The following is a 16648-nucleotide window of genomic DNA, read 5'->3' as shown; positions in this document are numbered from 1 at the left end:
CTGGGATTACAGGCCTGAGCCACCGTGCCCAGCCTTAATTTTTTGAAAAACAGAGTGGCTGGCTCAGTTTGGAAAAAATAGGCCATGCAGCTGAAGAGGCAAAGAGAAAGAGCTAGTATCTGCCAACAGAAACAATCGTAGCTGCCACTTGGAGGTCGAGCTCCCAGAAGGCTGTTCCGGCAAGGATGGTGGGTTTCTCAGCGACAATCTGACTCCACAGTCACCTACATAGGTACCTGCGTTCGCTTAGATGTGAATATTCTCATCTAGCAGTTTCCCCCAGGAAGAGCATCATCTGCAAACTGCGGGATTTCCTACACACAATAACACGGGTGCGTTGTGCTGTCATCTTCAATGTGAGGCAATTAAGTAATTAATCTCTAGAAGTCTAGGTTGTGTTCACGTTGCTTTTTGTGTGGCTAACTTGAAAATAAGCTACCAACCAGTCCAGGAGTGGAATATTTCACAGCTTAAGCTCATAAAGCAATGTTTTCACGTAGAGATTTAAAACCCCCCTTTCAAAATGTTGTCTTTGCAGGGCCTCCCTTCACTTTGCAGCCAAAGCCTCCTTCCAGTTCTGTCTCTTCACCTCCTTTTTTTTCTGCTGGTCTCCCTATTCTAGGTCTTTTTTGGCTCTGTGCCCTTACCAACTTAGGAAGTTAGAAGGGCAGAGGAAGCAGACTGTGACTTGCTGCGATTCTAGACATTTTCTCCCTGGCAGGCAGTTCAACTCAATAAATCCTTCATCAAGACCTACTCCTAACAACTCTATCCCTTGTCTCTTGTCAGCTCCCTCCAATCTTTCCAACATTCACTCTTCTCCTCAAGCTCCCCGTCACGTCAGTGCCCTATCTCACTTTCAGGGGAGGGTTTAACTTTAGTTCCTCCGTGAAAACAGGGTAGTTACCCCTTTAGAGTTATTATACGAGCTCATCTGCTCTTCCTGCGCCCATCAGTACCAGCGCTCCTTCTCCCCGGCGTCTTACCTAGCAACACCTCTCACTCTTCTGTCTTCAGTTCCCTCCCCTGGCTTTTCCCTTTCAGCTTACAAATATGGTAAAGTCTTCCCCAGCCTAAAACTAACAAAACTCCTCTCCTTGGCTTTATCAACTTTTGAAGCTATTTCCCATTTTCCTTCTGGCCTCATCCCTCAACCGAATATAAGCCAACTTCCATCTCTATTTCACGAAGTTGCTCTAAATTCACCTGCTGCTAAATCCCCAAACCTCAGTTCTAATTTACATGGTTCTTCTGGAGCATTTGGCAATGCTCCCAACCACTGGCTTCTAGAAGTTCTCATTCCCTGAGCTTCCAGAACACTATGTTCTTGTTATTCAGATCGTTCCTTCCTTACTGGCTACCCCTCCTCTTACTGTGAAGGTTTCCCCTCTTTGACCCTCTTCTCTTCTTATTCTGTATGCTTTTCATCTCGGATCTCATCCGTATCCAATTACCTTTTATATATTAATAATTCCAAATCTTTAATACTAACTTATCTTCCAGATCTCTATTCCCAAATTTACTAGAAACAGGCTGCTTCTCCTATACATTGAAGCTCACTTAATGGTGTCACTGGACACGTGGTACCTCAAGCCAGAAACTTTGAAGTTAGAGAATTATCTTTTTTTTTTTTCCTTTGAGATACAGTCTCGCTGTGTTGCCCAGGCTGAAGTACAGTGGCACTATCATAACTCGCTGTAGCCTCAAAGTCCTGGACGCAAGCAATCTTGCCTCCTTAGCCTCCTGGGTAGCCAGGACTACAGGTGCGAGTGACTGTGGCCGCCTAATTTTGTCATTGTTGAGCCAGGGTTTCACTATGTTAGCCAGGTTGGTCTCGAACTCCTGGGCTCAAGCGATCTTCCTACTTCCTTAACTCTTCCCTGACTCTCACATGTCATCCATCACCAAGATAGGATGACCATTCTACTCCTAAATGATTCTCAAATCTGTCCCTTCCTCTTTATTCTCAATGTCTCCCTTTAGCTTAGACTCTGAATTTCTCTTCTGGATGAGGACAGCAGCCATCTTTTTCCTTCTGTCCCTAGACACAGTGAGTGATGATAGTGCAATCTGCTGTGTTGCAAATATTACAGTAAGTCTCAGTAGCCCAACTAACGTGATGTGGGTGGAGAGGCAGCGACAATCATAAGACTGGACCAAAAATAACATAGCCAGAGGCTATTTTGTGAAAAATCACATAAGTTTCATGGATAAAAAGGTGACTTACTACCAAGTTACTCGTATATATGGTTAAAAGAAAGTTTAAAATGCAAAGGAAATGACGATGATGACGCTTTTGCAAGATCTTTGGCACTATCCTTTGATTTGTACCTGCAGATACTGCAATACATCCTAGTATGAAGTGATTGTGCCCTAGCTTGATCTGAAGTACGAAGATTGACCAGGAAATAAATATTTCATATATTTATTATTTCATGGCACTTCCTAGCCTCCCTCACCCCACTTTTTTTGAGACAGGGTCTTGCTTTGTAGCAGAGGTGCAAACACGGCTCACTGCAGCCTCAACCTCCCAGGTTCAAGTGATCCTCCTGCCTCAGCCTCCCAAGTAGCTGGGATTACAGGTGTGCACCACCACACCCAGCTAACTTTTGTGTTTTTTGTAGATGGTTTTTTGCCATGTTGCCCAGGCTGGTGTGGAACTCCTGGGCTCTATCAAGCCTCGGCCTCCCAAAGTGCTGAGATTACTAGATTATGGGTGTGAGGCACCACACCTGGCCCCGTTGCCCCTGATTTTTAAGAAATGAGTTTGCATTTCAAATTATTTTTCATGCACAACTTTGTGTCACAAAATATTTAAGTTGTTTTTCTCCAGTTTTAAGTAATCCCAAACATTTTCAGTTGATTCAAAGGGTCTTGGAATATTTAGCAGGTTTGCATACATAATTGTATTAAATGAAATTTCATGCTATTTATGTTGTGTATTACATAACTCTGTCTCCTGTACTTGCATTTCCTCAAACATTCTGTTTTTCCTTGTCTTCATACATGTTGTCCCTCTGCCTACAAGGTCCTGCTTCTTGTCCGTCTCCAAATTCACGTTTGAGGTTCAGTTCACATGCATCTCCTGCAAGTCACCGTCTCTGTTGCTTTCTATTCTGCACAGCCACAGAACTGCACTTCGTTACTGAGTTTTTCTATGTTTATCTTCCCCACCAACCTTGGGAGCACAAGTATTTTAGTGTTCTCTGTAAACTTAAGATCTAGCATAATTTCTAGAACATAAAAAGCACTTAAGGGGCCAGGTGCAGTGGGATGCTTGTAATCCCAGTGTTTTGGTAGGATGAAGCAGGAGGATTGCTTGAGGCTAGGAGCTCGAGACCAGCCTTGGAACATAGTGAGACTCTATCTGTACAAGTTTTTTTTTTTTTTTTTGAGACGGAGTCTCGCTCTGTCGCCCAGGCTGGAGTGCAGTGGCCGGATCTCAGCTCACTGCAAGCTCCGCCTCCCGGGTTTACGCCATTCTCCTGCCTCAGCCTCCCGAGTAGCTGGGACTACAGGCGCCCGCCACCTCGCCCGGCTAGTTTTTTGTGTTTTTTTAGTAGAGACGGGGTTTCACCGTGTTAGCCAGGATGGTCTCGATCTCCTGACCTCGTGATCCGCCCGTCTCGGCCTCCCAAAGTGCTGGGATTACAGGCTTGAGCCACCGCGCCCAGCCACAATTTTTTTTTTTAATTAAGTGGGTGTAGTGGCATGCCCCTGTAGTCCTAGCTACTTGGGAAGCTGAAGGGGGAGAATTGCTTGAGCCCAGGAGTTCAAAGTGGCAATGGGTTTTGATTGCACCACTGCCCTCTAACCTGGGCAACAGAGCAAGAGACTGTTTCTTACAAAAACAAAACAAAACAAATAACACTTAAGAAATAAATTGCTGAATGAATAAATGAATGGTATTAAATACATCATGGAATCTGATTGGCAGTGGTAAGCAATTGGTAAGTCAGTTGAAGCCAAAATACAGATAATAGCTAATTGTAACTGAATGCCTACTATATGCTAGGCACCAGACAAAGTCATTTCATGGAGGTATTTTTTTTTTAATTGATATAGGCTGGGTGCGGTGGCTCACGTCTGTAATCCCATCACTTTGGGAGGCCGGGGCGGGAGGATTGCTTGAGCCCAGGAGTTCAAGACCAGCTTGGGCAACACGGCAAATCCCTGTCTCTATAAAAAAAAAATACAAAAGTTAGCTGAGCATGGTGGCACGTGCCTGTAGTCCCAGCTACTCAGGAGGTTGAGGTTGGAGGATTGCTTAAGCCCGGGAGGTTGAGGCTGCAGTGAACCAAGGTTGCGTCATTGCGCTTCAGCCTGGGTGACAGTGAGACCCTGTCTCAAAAAAAAAAAAAAATTGATACATAACCCACATACCATAAAATTCACCTTTTTAAAGCATTCAATTCAGTGGTTTTTAAAGTATATTCACAGTTTGGGAAAAGAAACCTTGTACCCATTAGCAGTCACCCCTTATTCCCCCCTCTTCTCAGCACTTGGCAATCACTAATCTCCTTTCCACATGGATTCGCCTATTCTGGACGTTTCATGTGTACGGGAATCATACAACATGTGGCCTTCTGTTTCTGCCTTCTTAGCAAAATGTTGCAAGGTTCCCCGTGCAGTAGCATGTATCACTACCCTACTCCTTTCCATGACTAATATTCTGTTGTATGGATATACCACACTCTGTTTATCCATTCACCAGCTCATGGACATCTGGATGGTTTCCACTTTTGTTCTATTATTAATCATACTGCTGTGAACATTATGCACAAGATTTTGTGTGGGAGTATATTTTTGTTTATCCTGGCCATGTACTTAAGGAGTGGAATTGCTGGGTCATATGGTAACTCTATGCTTAACTTTTCAAGGAACTGCCAGACTGTTTTTTCAAGGGGAAGCATCATTTTACATTCTCGTCAGCAATCTATGGGGCCTCTAGTTTCTCCACATCCTTGTCCATACTTGTTACTTTTTGATGATAGCCATCCTAGTGAGCATGAAGCCATATCGCATTAGTTTCCATTTCCTTAATGATGTTGAGCATCTCTCCATGTACTCATTGGCCATTTGAATAACTTTTTTGGAGAGATGTCTATGCAGATTCCTGGCCCGTTTTTGAATTGTGTGTTTTTTAATTCCGTTGTAAGAGCTCTTTATATACTCTGGATACTAGATTTTCTCTTTCTTAATCCTCACAGTCACCCTGCTGAAACAGGTAGCTTTTTGTCTCTTTTACAGATGGAGACTAGAGCCTGGAGAATTTTAGTAAGAGGTGTCATTGAGTCTAGATCTGTGATTCTCCAAAGCCTGTGCCCTTTCCACTATTTTATGCTGCTTCTTGGTGATAGAGTTTTAACTGACCGTGAGGTTTAAAGAGGGCCACACCAGTGGGTGGTTAATATAAAGATGAATGTTATGGAATTGAGACCAGGATGTTAGAAACACGATCAACCGATTGCTGAAGTCAATGGCAGTAGGTCTCAGAGTCATTTGTAAGTAAGTTGGATTATATGATATTTAAAGTTGCTTCTTACTCCAAAATTCTCTAATTTAATACGCCTTTTTGTTTTGCCAGCAACAACAAAAGTAATGGTCAGGAAAAGCCAATTCCCTAAGTATCAGGACAGAAGGAAGAATCATCCACTCCCGTAAATCTCTCTAAGGCCTCGGAGCAGGGCACTCTAAGAATTTTTGTCCCAATTTATCAATGGAAAAAACTGATCTGCTATCACAGACTTTTTCAAGAGAAGTAATAGCTTCGGCCCGCAGTACAATCACCACCTCCCTTTACACCTCGTTAACGACTGTAAACATGAAAACCTGGCTTCTCTCCTTTGTCCTGGGTAAATCAGAAAGATGCTATCTTAAGCAAAGACCAACTTACTACCAAGAGGCTTCCTGGGTATGGAAACAATTATTTTGTCCTAAATGCAATTTGCCTAAAAACGGATAAAGTTTTAGTGTCATCCCCTTTGTGCTGCTTTGTTATCTCCAACACTAGATGATTTCAAAGGAGTCATTTAAAAAAACTTGTGGGCTGGGCATGGTGGCTCACACCTGTTATCCCAGCACTTTGGGAGGCTGAGGTGGGTGGATCACCTGAGGTCAGGAGTTCAAGACCAGCCTGGCCAACATGGTGAAACCCCGTATCTATTAAACAAACAAACAAAAATACAAAAATTAGCAGAGCATGCTGCTGAGTGTCTGTAATTCCAGCTACTTGGAAGGCTGAGGCAGGAGAATCACTTTAATCCGGGAGGCGGAGGCTGCAGTGGGCCGAGATCACGCCAGTGCACTCCAGCCTGGGTGACAAGAGTGAAACTCTGTCTCAAAAAACCCCAGAAAACTTGTACACTTGCACAAAACTGCAGAGGCCATGGAACAAAAAAGTAAACTGAGTTTTGTGAGTCATTAACGAAGCATAGACATAGTATTGAGAAGAAGTTACAGAAAACTCAGAGAATCTTTTGAATGAAATATTTTATTGAAAATAGTTAATTTAAAAATCTATACATCATTTTTCAAAAGCCGTGTTACTGATAAAAATATCAAACTTTCCAAACAAGGATCACTTCTGTTTCATTCACCCTTGCCAAAGTGTCTCCTTAATTTTTCCAGATGGACGTTTTGTGAGTCTCTAGTGCCCTCTGGTGAAACACCATGAAACTGCCCAGAAACGTAATTCAGGCTCTGCTCACAACGGAAGGCGAACTAGCTGAATGAGCGCCTGTTCCAATGGGACAGGTTGTGATGCGCTGCCTTCTCCCCCAGCTCCGGAAAACGGCAGCCTCTGTGCGTGCGTCTCTCTCTTCAGGGAAAGTATTCTTCCCACGGACACTCCGCCAAGCTCACTGCAAAATACCTTCTTCCTAAGTTTTTATCTTCACTGTCTTCTAAAAAACAAAAACCTGTTGATACAGACGGGATAAATAATGAAAGCCTCCAGGTCATTCAGGACCAGGCCCCTACTCCCCACAAATGTTAAAAGGACAGCAAAAATGATAAAGCAAGCTGAGCCTGCAAGAAAAGCTTTCCTAGTGGTCCCTGGTTCTTCACCCTGTCTTCATAATAATCAACACCATCACTCTAGTCAACTCAGGTTTCCATTTTCTGGCAGCAGATGACCTTGTCCTCAGGTTTCAAGGAGCACACCTCTTCTAAATGGGGGCCATTTCCAAAAGTAGACATCAACAGAGTCTCAGTTCATTCTCCAGACCAAACACTTTCGACTTAAGATTCTTCAGTTCTCCTTGTATCTTATGTGCCCGTCTATTGCTGTCACGGACCTCACACAGAATGGCAAGATCCTGGTTTGCCCGGACATTAATTGTTGCCTAGGGATTTGAAAACAAACAAAAAAAAAGAGAAAGAAATGATTATGGCATATGCCAGGGGAGAGATGTCGGTCAAAAAGACACAGCTCTGTTAGCTCCTTTTTATGAGATTTTGAGTACACAGGATAAATGCCATCCTTAGTTTGTTCAGTGGCTATAACTAAAGGAGGAAAATGTAGAATTAAAGCAGAAATCCCATGAACATCCTTCCCGTCCAATAAAGGAGCCTTGAGCTAGAGACCAATGAACAATGGAAGAGGAGTAAGACAGGCCAGGATAAGCAACACTGCTGGTAAATTTGTCACAGAATGAAAGCAGGCCTCTCCTCTTTTCTGTAACTAAGCTTGTTTGGAGCTCAGGCTAACTGGCTAAATCTCATGAAGAAGGCTCTTGAGGCAACTTGTATTCTAAAGAACTGTGTCTGCCGGAAAAAATCACTCTATCAATCAATTACCCACTTTCCCTAACTGCAAAATAGACATGATTGTTTAATCTGCTTCTTGAATTAGGAGGGATGACAATTTCCGTTACGTTTAGCTCCCATCGAAGTATTAATGATGCAATCATTCAGTGATTTCAGGGTATTTTTATTTTCCGTCTAGCATGTGCTTGAACTGATTTTCAGGGAGGCTTCCAGACGGTGATCTGTTAGTGTCTGTCAGCACGGAAACAGCACATCCTTCTTCTGAGGAGCCTCGTGGCCACGTTCCCTCACTTACGCCTCTTTTCTCCCTTGTGGCAACCCAGGCCCAGCAATTACCTTATACAACATTTGCTCCAAGTCCTTCAGTTTCTGTCGGAGAACCTTAATATCTGTCTTAAAGCCTTCTACTTCCAAGATCCGTCGACGCTCCAGTGCCTCATAGCGTCTTGTCATTACCTGTAAACGCTTCCCCATCTTGTTAGTGCGATCCTAAACACGGGGACGGGGAGGCATTTATGAAGCTGAGGGAAGCGTTTTCCCCAGCCGTCTGCGCTTCCTACTCCGTTATAAATGGAAGATAATTTTGTACCTTGAAGATCTCTCTCCTCATTCCCTCTTCCTCACGAATTCGGGCAAGTTCCTCTTCTAAGGAAATGCACTGCTCTTGGTACATACCGGACAGCTTTTTCTCTTGGACTAACTTATCTTTTAGGGACTGCAAGTCAAAGGGACAAAAAGTGTGAACACTCAGTTCTACAGTTTAGGTAATTCAAGTAGCACTTAGGCAAAGAAAGAAAGAAAGAAAGAAAGAAAGAAAGAAAAGAAGGGATTTCCAGAGGTACAAAGTGAGTTAAGGAACCAGACGACAAGGAACTTTGAGGAACATCTGAAAATCTCCTACTTCTAGACCAGTCTCGTAAACCCCGTTTCTAAAGTGTACAGAGTAGAAGTTCAAACAAATATTTTTGGCTCTGGGAAGAGTCAGATAATGGACCTCAGAAGCTGTCCCAAGTAAGACATTACAATATATGTTTCTAAAAAGGAAGAATTGTTAACAACAACACTTACTATACATGCTGTATTGAGCAGTTAAAATGATCCTTTAAAAACCCAAATCAGATCATGTTACTTCTTTCACACAGTCCTTCAAAGGCCTAACACTGTTGAGGGCTAAGTTCACACTCTGTACCGTGATGCACACGGCCCTCCACAACTGGCTGCTGCCAACCCTGGCTTCTTAAAGGGCATCCACTTCCTCCTTATTCACTCCTCTACACCCACGACGACAGCCGTCCATTTCCTTGAACATACTCCAGGGCGTATAAACTTGCTTTTCCCTCTGCCAGGGATGTTCTTCCTCAAGGTCTGTATGGCAAGCTTAGTCCCATTTTTCAGGTCTCAGCAAAAACACCAGATATGAGACAGTGTCCCTGTGCGTTCCTTCTGTTAATACAACACACTTCCAGCAACTACATATAATCTTCATGTAATTCTTTTACTCCCTTAACACCACATTTTTATAATCTATAATTTTCTTTCTTTCTTTTTTTTTTTTTTGAGACGGAGTCTTGCTCTGTTACTGGGCTGCAGTGCAGTGGTGCGATCTCAGCTCACTGCAACCTCTGCCTCCCAGGTTCAAGCGATTCTCCTGCCTCAGTCTCTACCCAAGTAGCTGGGATTACAGGCGCCCACCACCACGCCTGGCTAATTTTTTGTATTTTTAGTACAGACAGGGTTCCACTGTGTTGGCCAGGCTGGTCTCGAACTCCTGACCTTGTGATCGGCCCACCTCGACCTCCTAAAGCCTTTTTTTTTTTTTTTTGAGACGGAGTCTCACTTTGTCACCCAGGCTGGAGTGCAGTGGCATGATCTTGGCTCACTGCAACCTCTGCCTCCTGGGTTCAAGTGATTCTCCTGCCTCAGCCTCCCGAGTAGCTGGGATTACAGATGCGCACCACCACGCCCGGCTAATTTTTGTATTTTTAGTAGAGACGGGGTTTCACCATGTTGGTCAGGCTGGTCTCGAACTCCTGACCTCAGGTGATCCACCCGCCTTGGCCTCCCAAAGTACCAGGATTACAGGTGTGAGCTATCACGCCCGCCCTAATCTATAATTTTCTTAGTTATTTGTTAATGTTTCTGTTTTTTCTCACCATTAAAACGTAAATACCATGAGGACAGACCTTGTTTAGATTACTGTAACTCTAGGGCCTAACCCATAGCAGGAGTGCAGTAAATATTTGTGTTTTCTGTTTTTTGTTTGTTTTTTGTTTTTTGTGAGACGGACTCTCGCACTGTCACCAGGGCTGGAGCACAGTGGTGTGGTCTCAGCTCCCTGCAACCTCCGCCTCCCGGGTTCAAGCAGTTCTCCTGCCTCAGCCTCCCAAGTAGCTGGGATTATAGGCGCCCACCATCACGCCCAGCTAAATTTTTTTTGTATTTTTAGCAGAGACGGGGTTTCACCATCGTTGGCCAGTCTGGTCTTGAACTCCTGACCTCGTGATCTGCCCGCCTTGGCCTCCCAAAGTGCTGGGATTCCAGGCGTGAGCCGCTGTACCCGGTCAGCAGTGCAGTAAGTATTTGCTGAATGAATGAATAAATGAATGAATGAATGAGTGAATGAATGAACAAGGCTAATATTTTAGATCCCTAAGCGCTATAATGATCAGCTGTTCTTCGAAACCTAGTTCTTGAGGCATCTGCTACCAGAGCTTTCCGCACTGAATGGACCTTACGTTACAAACTGTAGGTTCTTTGGAATTCCTTCAACTCTCCCAGAAAAATAAATAACTTATTTAAGACATAAGGACATTACCTTAATATATTCACTTTGAGCATGATGACTGTCATGCATAACGGGCAACACTTTTCCAATTTTATCTTCTTTCTTCTTACACTGCACCCGGTATTGCTTAATCTTTGACATCAGATTATCTTTTTCAAGCATCCATGACTTCTCTTTACTTTGGTTTTCAGATCTGAGTTGCAGAAAATCTTTGGTGCTTTCATAGAGCAGATCTTGGGTGTGGTGAAGACTAGGAACGAAAGTACAGATGCAGACATGAGGATGCACACACAGCACACCTGAAAGCAAGGATCATTCCAAAATGGAAGAGAATGGCTCTTTTTAAAATTGTGTAATATATAAATTTTGTAAAATATTAGCGGTTGTAAAAATCGGCTCACTGGCAATCTTACAGGTTTTACTGGGCAAAGTATAATGTATCTACCCATGCTCACTGGTTCACAGACTGGTCTTTACAGGTATTTCCCTGAGTGCTCATGATTAGAAGGACTACAGGGATATTTACACATAGCCTGCATAAGTATGGACCATTCCTAGGAATCAGACAAGGAAGAACTAAATCATGGTGTTCTGACAAGTTAATACAAATTCTATAGTATCAAAACCAGCTTTGCTTTTGTGTATGCTGTGCTCCATGTAGAACGGCCTGTATCAAAATCTTATCCTTTGTTTATTTTAATTTATTTATTTATTTTTTTTTTGAGACGGAGTCTCACTCTGTGGCCCAGGCTGGAGTGCAGTGGCCAGATCTCAGCTCACTGCAAGCTCCGCCTCCCGGGTTCATGCCATTCTCCTGCCTCCGCCTCCTGAGTAGCTGGGACTACAGGCGCCCGCCACCTCGCCCGGCTAGTTTTTTGTATTTTTTAGTAGAGACGGGGTTTCACTGGGTTAGCCAGGATGGTCTCGATCTCCTGACCTCGTGATCCTCCTGTCTCGGCCTCCCAAAGTGCTGGGATTACAGGCTTGAGCCACCGCGCCCGGCCTGTTTATTTTAAAAAGAACTTTTTGTTTTTGACAGGGTCTTGCTCTGTCACCTAGGTTGGAGTGCAGAGGCACAACCATGGCTCACAGCAGCCCTGACCTCCTGGGCTCAAGCAATCCTTCTGTCCCAGCCTCCTAAGCAGCTGGGACCACCTCCCAGGGCGTTTGCCAGCTCATTAAAAATTTGTGTGTGTGTGTGGAGACGGGGTCTTGCTATGTTCCCTAGGCTAGTCTGGTCTGGAACTCCTGGGCTCATACAATCCTCTCGCCCCAGCCTCCCAAAATACTGGGATTACAAGTGGGAACCACTGCACCTGGCCTCCTTTTTAAAAAATCAACTTCCTGTACGAAGTCATTTTCAACAACTTTAGCCTATTTTAATTCCTCCATTCTCTGAAATTCCATCCCAGTGTTAATGTTCGCTTGTCTTATAATTCAATACTTGCTCCTCTGTCACATTTTAACTGTCAACACGCACTTTTTCCCACCCTGAGAGAAAGTATATACCTTATTTACTGCTTATTTTTGCCCCAATGCCATGAGATTGTCAAGGATAATACTAACTACTGGACATACACAGGCAGTTAACAGATTCTTGACGACCTTTCCTGAAATTTAGAAATAGACAATGTTTCTATCTTTAAAAAACAATATCCTTGGAAGTTAGCAACTCATCAGTTTAACATTATCCCCTAGAAAAATGCTATACTGAATGATCTAACTGCTTGCAAGAGTATTAAATACCATGAAGCAATCACTACGGTTCTCTACTGAACAAATAATGTCAGATCCACTTATTTTCATGAGTAAAAGGGCACACAGATACGAGGAAAATGGTAGCATAGTGCCAAGCACACAGTAAGTGTCACAAGATGAAGTCTACAGGCAGGGATGTGTGCACGTATATAAAGACAAGACAGAGAGACCTCACTCAGTTACCACACGGATCTCTCTCACTTTCAGTGAGTTATTTTAATCTGTCTTACGTTACGTTCTCAATCTCAAACGGGGAAAGTATGGGCTTGTGAAAATACAAGTAACTTGAAAGTGACACCCGAAGGGCAGTCATTAATGGCCTTGGATTTCTTCTTAGGAAGATCTGTCTAATGGAAGGAACTGATCACGTGCTCAGATATGAAGATAATGCTAAACAAGGAAGGTTATTGATATTCTGGAAAACAGATATAAAATTACAAATTACTGTGACAATTTAAAAATATCTGTCCCTTAAAAACAAAACCCAATGAAAAGTCAAGATGCTATATACTTAAGTGCAAAAACAGTAAAAATAAAAACGAAGATAGAGAAATACTGGCCCAATGCAAACACATTATACTATGTTAAAAGAGACAAAGCAGGCCGGGCGTGGTGGCTCACGCCTATAATCCCAACACTTTGGGAGGCTGAGGTGGGCGGATCACCTGAGGTCAGGAGATGGAGACCAGCCTGGCTAACATGGTGAAACCCTGTCTCTACTAAGAAGGAAGTGTCAGAAGGTGCTGCCGCGTAACAAATGTCCGATAAACAACAGCTGTTATAATTAGTCTGGCTGACGCACAAGGCGAACTACAGCAACAGGGGAGGAGCTGAGGCTGAAGGTTTATTTGGTGTCAGATGATGACGTTCCTAAAAATTCATGCTAAGATATGAGGACTTCATCATAAGGTAAATGGAGACTATCAAATATTTTTAAGCAGTTGATAATTACTAATAGAGGAACTAATTCATAGTAGTGAGAAAGATATAAGAACACAAAAGGCTGGGTGTGGTGGCTCACGCCTATAATCCCAGCACTTTGGGAGGCCAAGGCGGGTGGATCACGAGGTCAGGAGATCGAGGACCATCCTGGCTAACATGGTAAAACCTCGTCTCTACTAAAAATACAAAAAATAATAATAATAATAAATTAGCTGGGCGTGGTGGCGGGCACCTGTGGTCCCAGCTACTCGGGAGGCTGAGGCAGGAGAATGGCGTGAACCCAGGAGGCAGAGCTTGCAGTGAGCGGAGACTGTGCCACTCCACTCCAGCCTGGGCGACAGAGTGACACTCTGTCTCAAAAAAAAAAAAAAAAAAGAACACAAAGGATCAGCAATAGGAACAATTTAAACAAAGGAACAGAGTTTGAATTAATGTACTAAGAATGAGAGTTCAGGGCTGGGCACAGTGGCTCATGTCTGTAATCTCAGTGCTTCAGGAGGCTGAAGTGAGAGGATTGCTTGAAGCCAGGAGTTCGAGACTAGCCTGGGCAACACAGCGAGACCCCATCTCTACAAAAAATAATAAAAATAAGCCAGGTTTGGTGGTATGCACCTGTAATCCTAGCTACTTGGAAGGCTGAGGCAGGAGGATTGCTCAAGTCCAGGAGCTCAAGGCCACTGCACTCCAGTCTGGGCAAAAGAGTAAGACCCTGTCTTTACTGGAAAAAACAAAACAAAACAATCAGAGAGGAGATACTTTCCTGAGTGCTAACTTCAGGTTATATGATTAGAAGGACTACAGGGATATTCACACATAGCCTGCGTAAGTATGGACCATTCCTAGGAATAAGACACGGAAGTACTAAATCATGGAGATCTGACAAGTTAACACAAGTTCTACAGCATCAAAAACAGCTTTGCTTTTGTGTATGCTGTGATCCATGTAGAACTGCCTGTATCAGAGAGCAGAGAAAGGACTTGAGAGGGTTTTTAGGCTCACAATCCATAGGGTTTGGAATTAAGGAATAAGAAAGTTAAGAGCTGAAGATGATCCTGTGGTTTCAAGCCTGGGAAACGGAATACATGTGATGTCATGAAACTAAATGAAAAGAAGAAAGAAGTAGTAGGTTTGAGATGGGGATGGGAGTATTTATCGGGAGAAACAAACAGTGTGGTTTCAGTAGTGGTAAATCAAACACATTCAACTGAGAATGTCCTTATGGCATTAGGTCTGGCCACTGGAACTAGGCAAAAGGGTGAAGGGGTTAGACGGGTAGAAGAACCAAGAAAGACAGGTGCTGCAGAAATCAAGGGAAATGAATTACAAGGAGGGGCTGATCTGTGATGCCAAACATGCAAGAAGATACTACGTATAATAAGGACTGAACAGAGATATAACTGGTCTCAGAAGTTAAGAGGTCGGCCAGGGCTGGGCGCAGTGGCTCACGCCTGTAATCCCAGCACTTTGGGAGGCTGAGGCAGGTGGGCCACCAGAGGTCAGGAGTTCGAGACCAGCCTGGCTAACACGGTGAAACCCCGTCTCTACTAAATTTACAAAATTAGCTGGGTGTGGTGGCGGCGCCTGTGATCCCAGCTACTTGGAAGGCCGAGGCAGGAGAATCGTTGGAACCTGAGATGCAGAAGTTGCAGGGAGCCGGGATCAGCCTCTGCACTCCAGCCTGGCGACAGAGTGAGACTTAGTCTCTAAAACAAAATAAAAAAGTTAAGAGGTCAGTGGTGACCCCAGAAAGGGCGTGTTTGATAAAATGGGGGTGAACCCCAGAAAGGGCGTGTTTGATAAAATGGGGGTGAACCCCAGAAAGGGCGTGTTTGATAAAATGGGGGGGTGAAGCCAGACTGCAGAGAGGTAAAGAAAGGTAAGCAGGTTAGGAACAAAAACAATGAGGACAGAGTTGGCCATTTTTTGTTTTTATTTTTTCAGATTTTAAAAGTAACTTTTATTTTTTAAAAGTACGTGCATTATAGGAAACTAAAACACACAAGAAGCAAAGAACAAAGTCATCCACAATCAGAATCGCTTTGCAGTTTATAAACTGTAAGGTTTACAGGACGCTCGAGTTCCCGCGTGTGTGCAGACACAACACCCACGTTTATGGGATTGAGATCGTACGGTATGCATCGTGCTGTTTCACACATCAGAGATATTTACAGTTCAAAACCCCAAAGCTACATGAGTATTCTGATAACCGAGAACACACTATGCCAACTCAATCTGTTAGAGAAAAATACAATCCTGCCTTTCTTGGGACAGAAGTTTCATAGAAGCCAAAAAGGACAACACGTCGCTAGATAAAAGCACTGGCAGAGTTCCGATTAAAACACTGAGTGTGCAGTTTTTTGGTGTAGATATGTAAACTCATGTTTTCCATATTCACGAAGGGGCAAACAAAAGCAAAGGGCCCCACGACACTGAGTCAGACAGTATATATCAGTGGAGAAAAGAACACTTTTTTTTTTTGGAGACAGGGTCTCACTCTGTCGCCCAGGCATGAGCGATTACAGGCGTGAGCCTGGCCTAAGAACGCTTCTTAACCACCAGAAGCTAAAACACCACAGTAGATTAACAGGAGCACATGAAATACTCATCAGCTCTGCAACGGCATGCCTGGAACAGCGAGATACTCACCTACGTAGAACCAGGGGTTTCTGAGGAAGACAATTTTTTCAAGGTTCCCTTTAGTTCTATGACCTGCTGTTGTTCAAGTACAAAACGCTAACTTTTAAGTCACTCAGAAAAATAAAATACCTGTTAGGTTCAGCTTTCTTAGACACTCACTTTTTGGTTAGCTCTTTGATTTTGTTCTGATTTCTCTGGTGCTGAACTTGTATTTCCTCAAGGTGAATCCGTCTATCCTCCATGAGCCCTTCAATTTGTTCTCGAGCAAGTTTGGTCTGCTCTCCCAGCTGAGCCTGCAGTGCTTCCACCTAGACAGGCCAAAAAGGGGTGAGGAATCCAACCCTACTTCCACTTACTTCATACCTCTAGGAAAACTGAGCCTTTCTCCAGAAAAATTAAAAAACAAACCAAAAAATCTCACTCCTAATCCTCTTGTTCATTTCAAGACAAGGTCTTGCTCTGTCCCCCAGGCTGGAGTGCAAGGGGCGTGATCATAGCTCACTGCGGCCTCAACCCCATGGGCTCAGGCAGTCCTCCCTGCCTCAGCCTCCAGGACTACAGGTGTGTCCCACCACACCCAGCTAATTTTATTTTTATTTTTTGTAGAGATGGGGTCTCACTATGTTGTCCAGGCTGGTCTGGAACTTTTGGGTTGTAGAGATAGGATCTCACTATGTTGTCCAGGCTGGTCTCGGACTTTTGGGTTGTAGAGATGGGATCTCACTATGTTGTCCAGGCTGGTCTCGGACTTTTGGG

The 16648-nt window shown here is 43.8% G+C and overlaps 1 protein-coding gene across 1 annotated transcript in view; it reads right to left on the bottom strand.

The window, feature by feature from the left end:
* Positions 1–6474: 6474 nt before the first annotated feature.
* Positions 6475–16648, bottom strand: part of CCDC77 (coiled-coil domain containing 77) — a 54006-nt gene continuing 43832 nt past the window's right edge. The window contains 5 exon segments of the mRNA XM_011967130.1: positions 6475–7346; positions 8107–8259; positions 8360–8485; positions 10586–10805; positions 16052–16200. Of these exon segments, the coding sequence (XP_011822520.1) occupies positions 7200–7346; positions 8107–8259; positions 8360–8485; positions 10586–10805; positions 16052–16200 (795 nt within the window). The 3' untranslated portion in view covers positions 6475–7199.

This window comes from Mandrillus leucophaeus, unplaced genomic scaffold, assembly GCF_000951045.1.
Source record: "Mandrillus leucophaeus isolate KB7577 unplaced genomic scaffold, Mleu.le_1.0 Scaffold79, whole genome shotgun sequence".
NCBI classification, from domain to species: Eukaryota; Metazoa; Chordata; class Mammalia; order Primates; family Cercopithecidae; genus Mandrillus; species Mandrillus leucophaeus.
The sequence above is the reverse complement of the archived record's forward strand: the minus strand, read 5'-3'. Positions and strand labels throughout refer to the sequence as shown.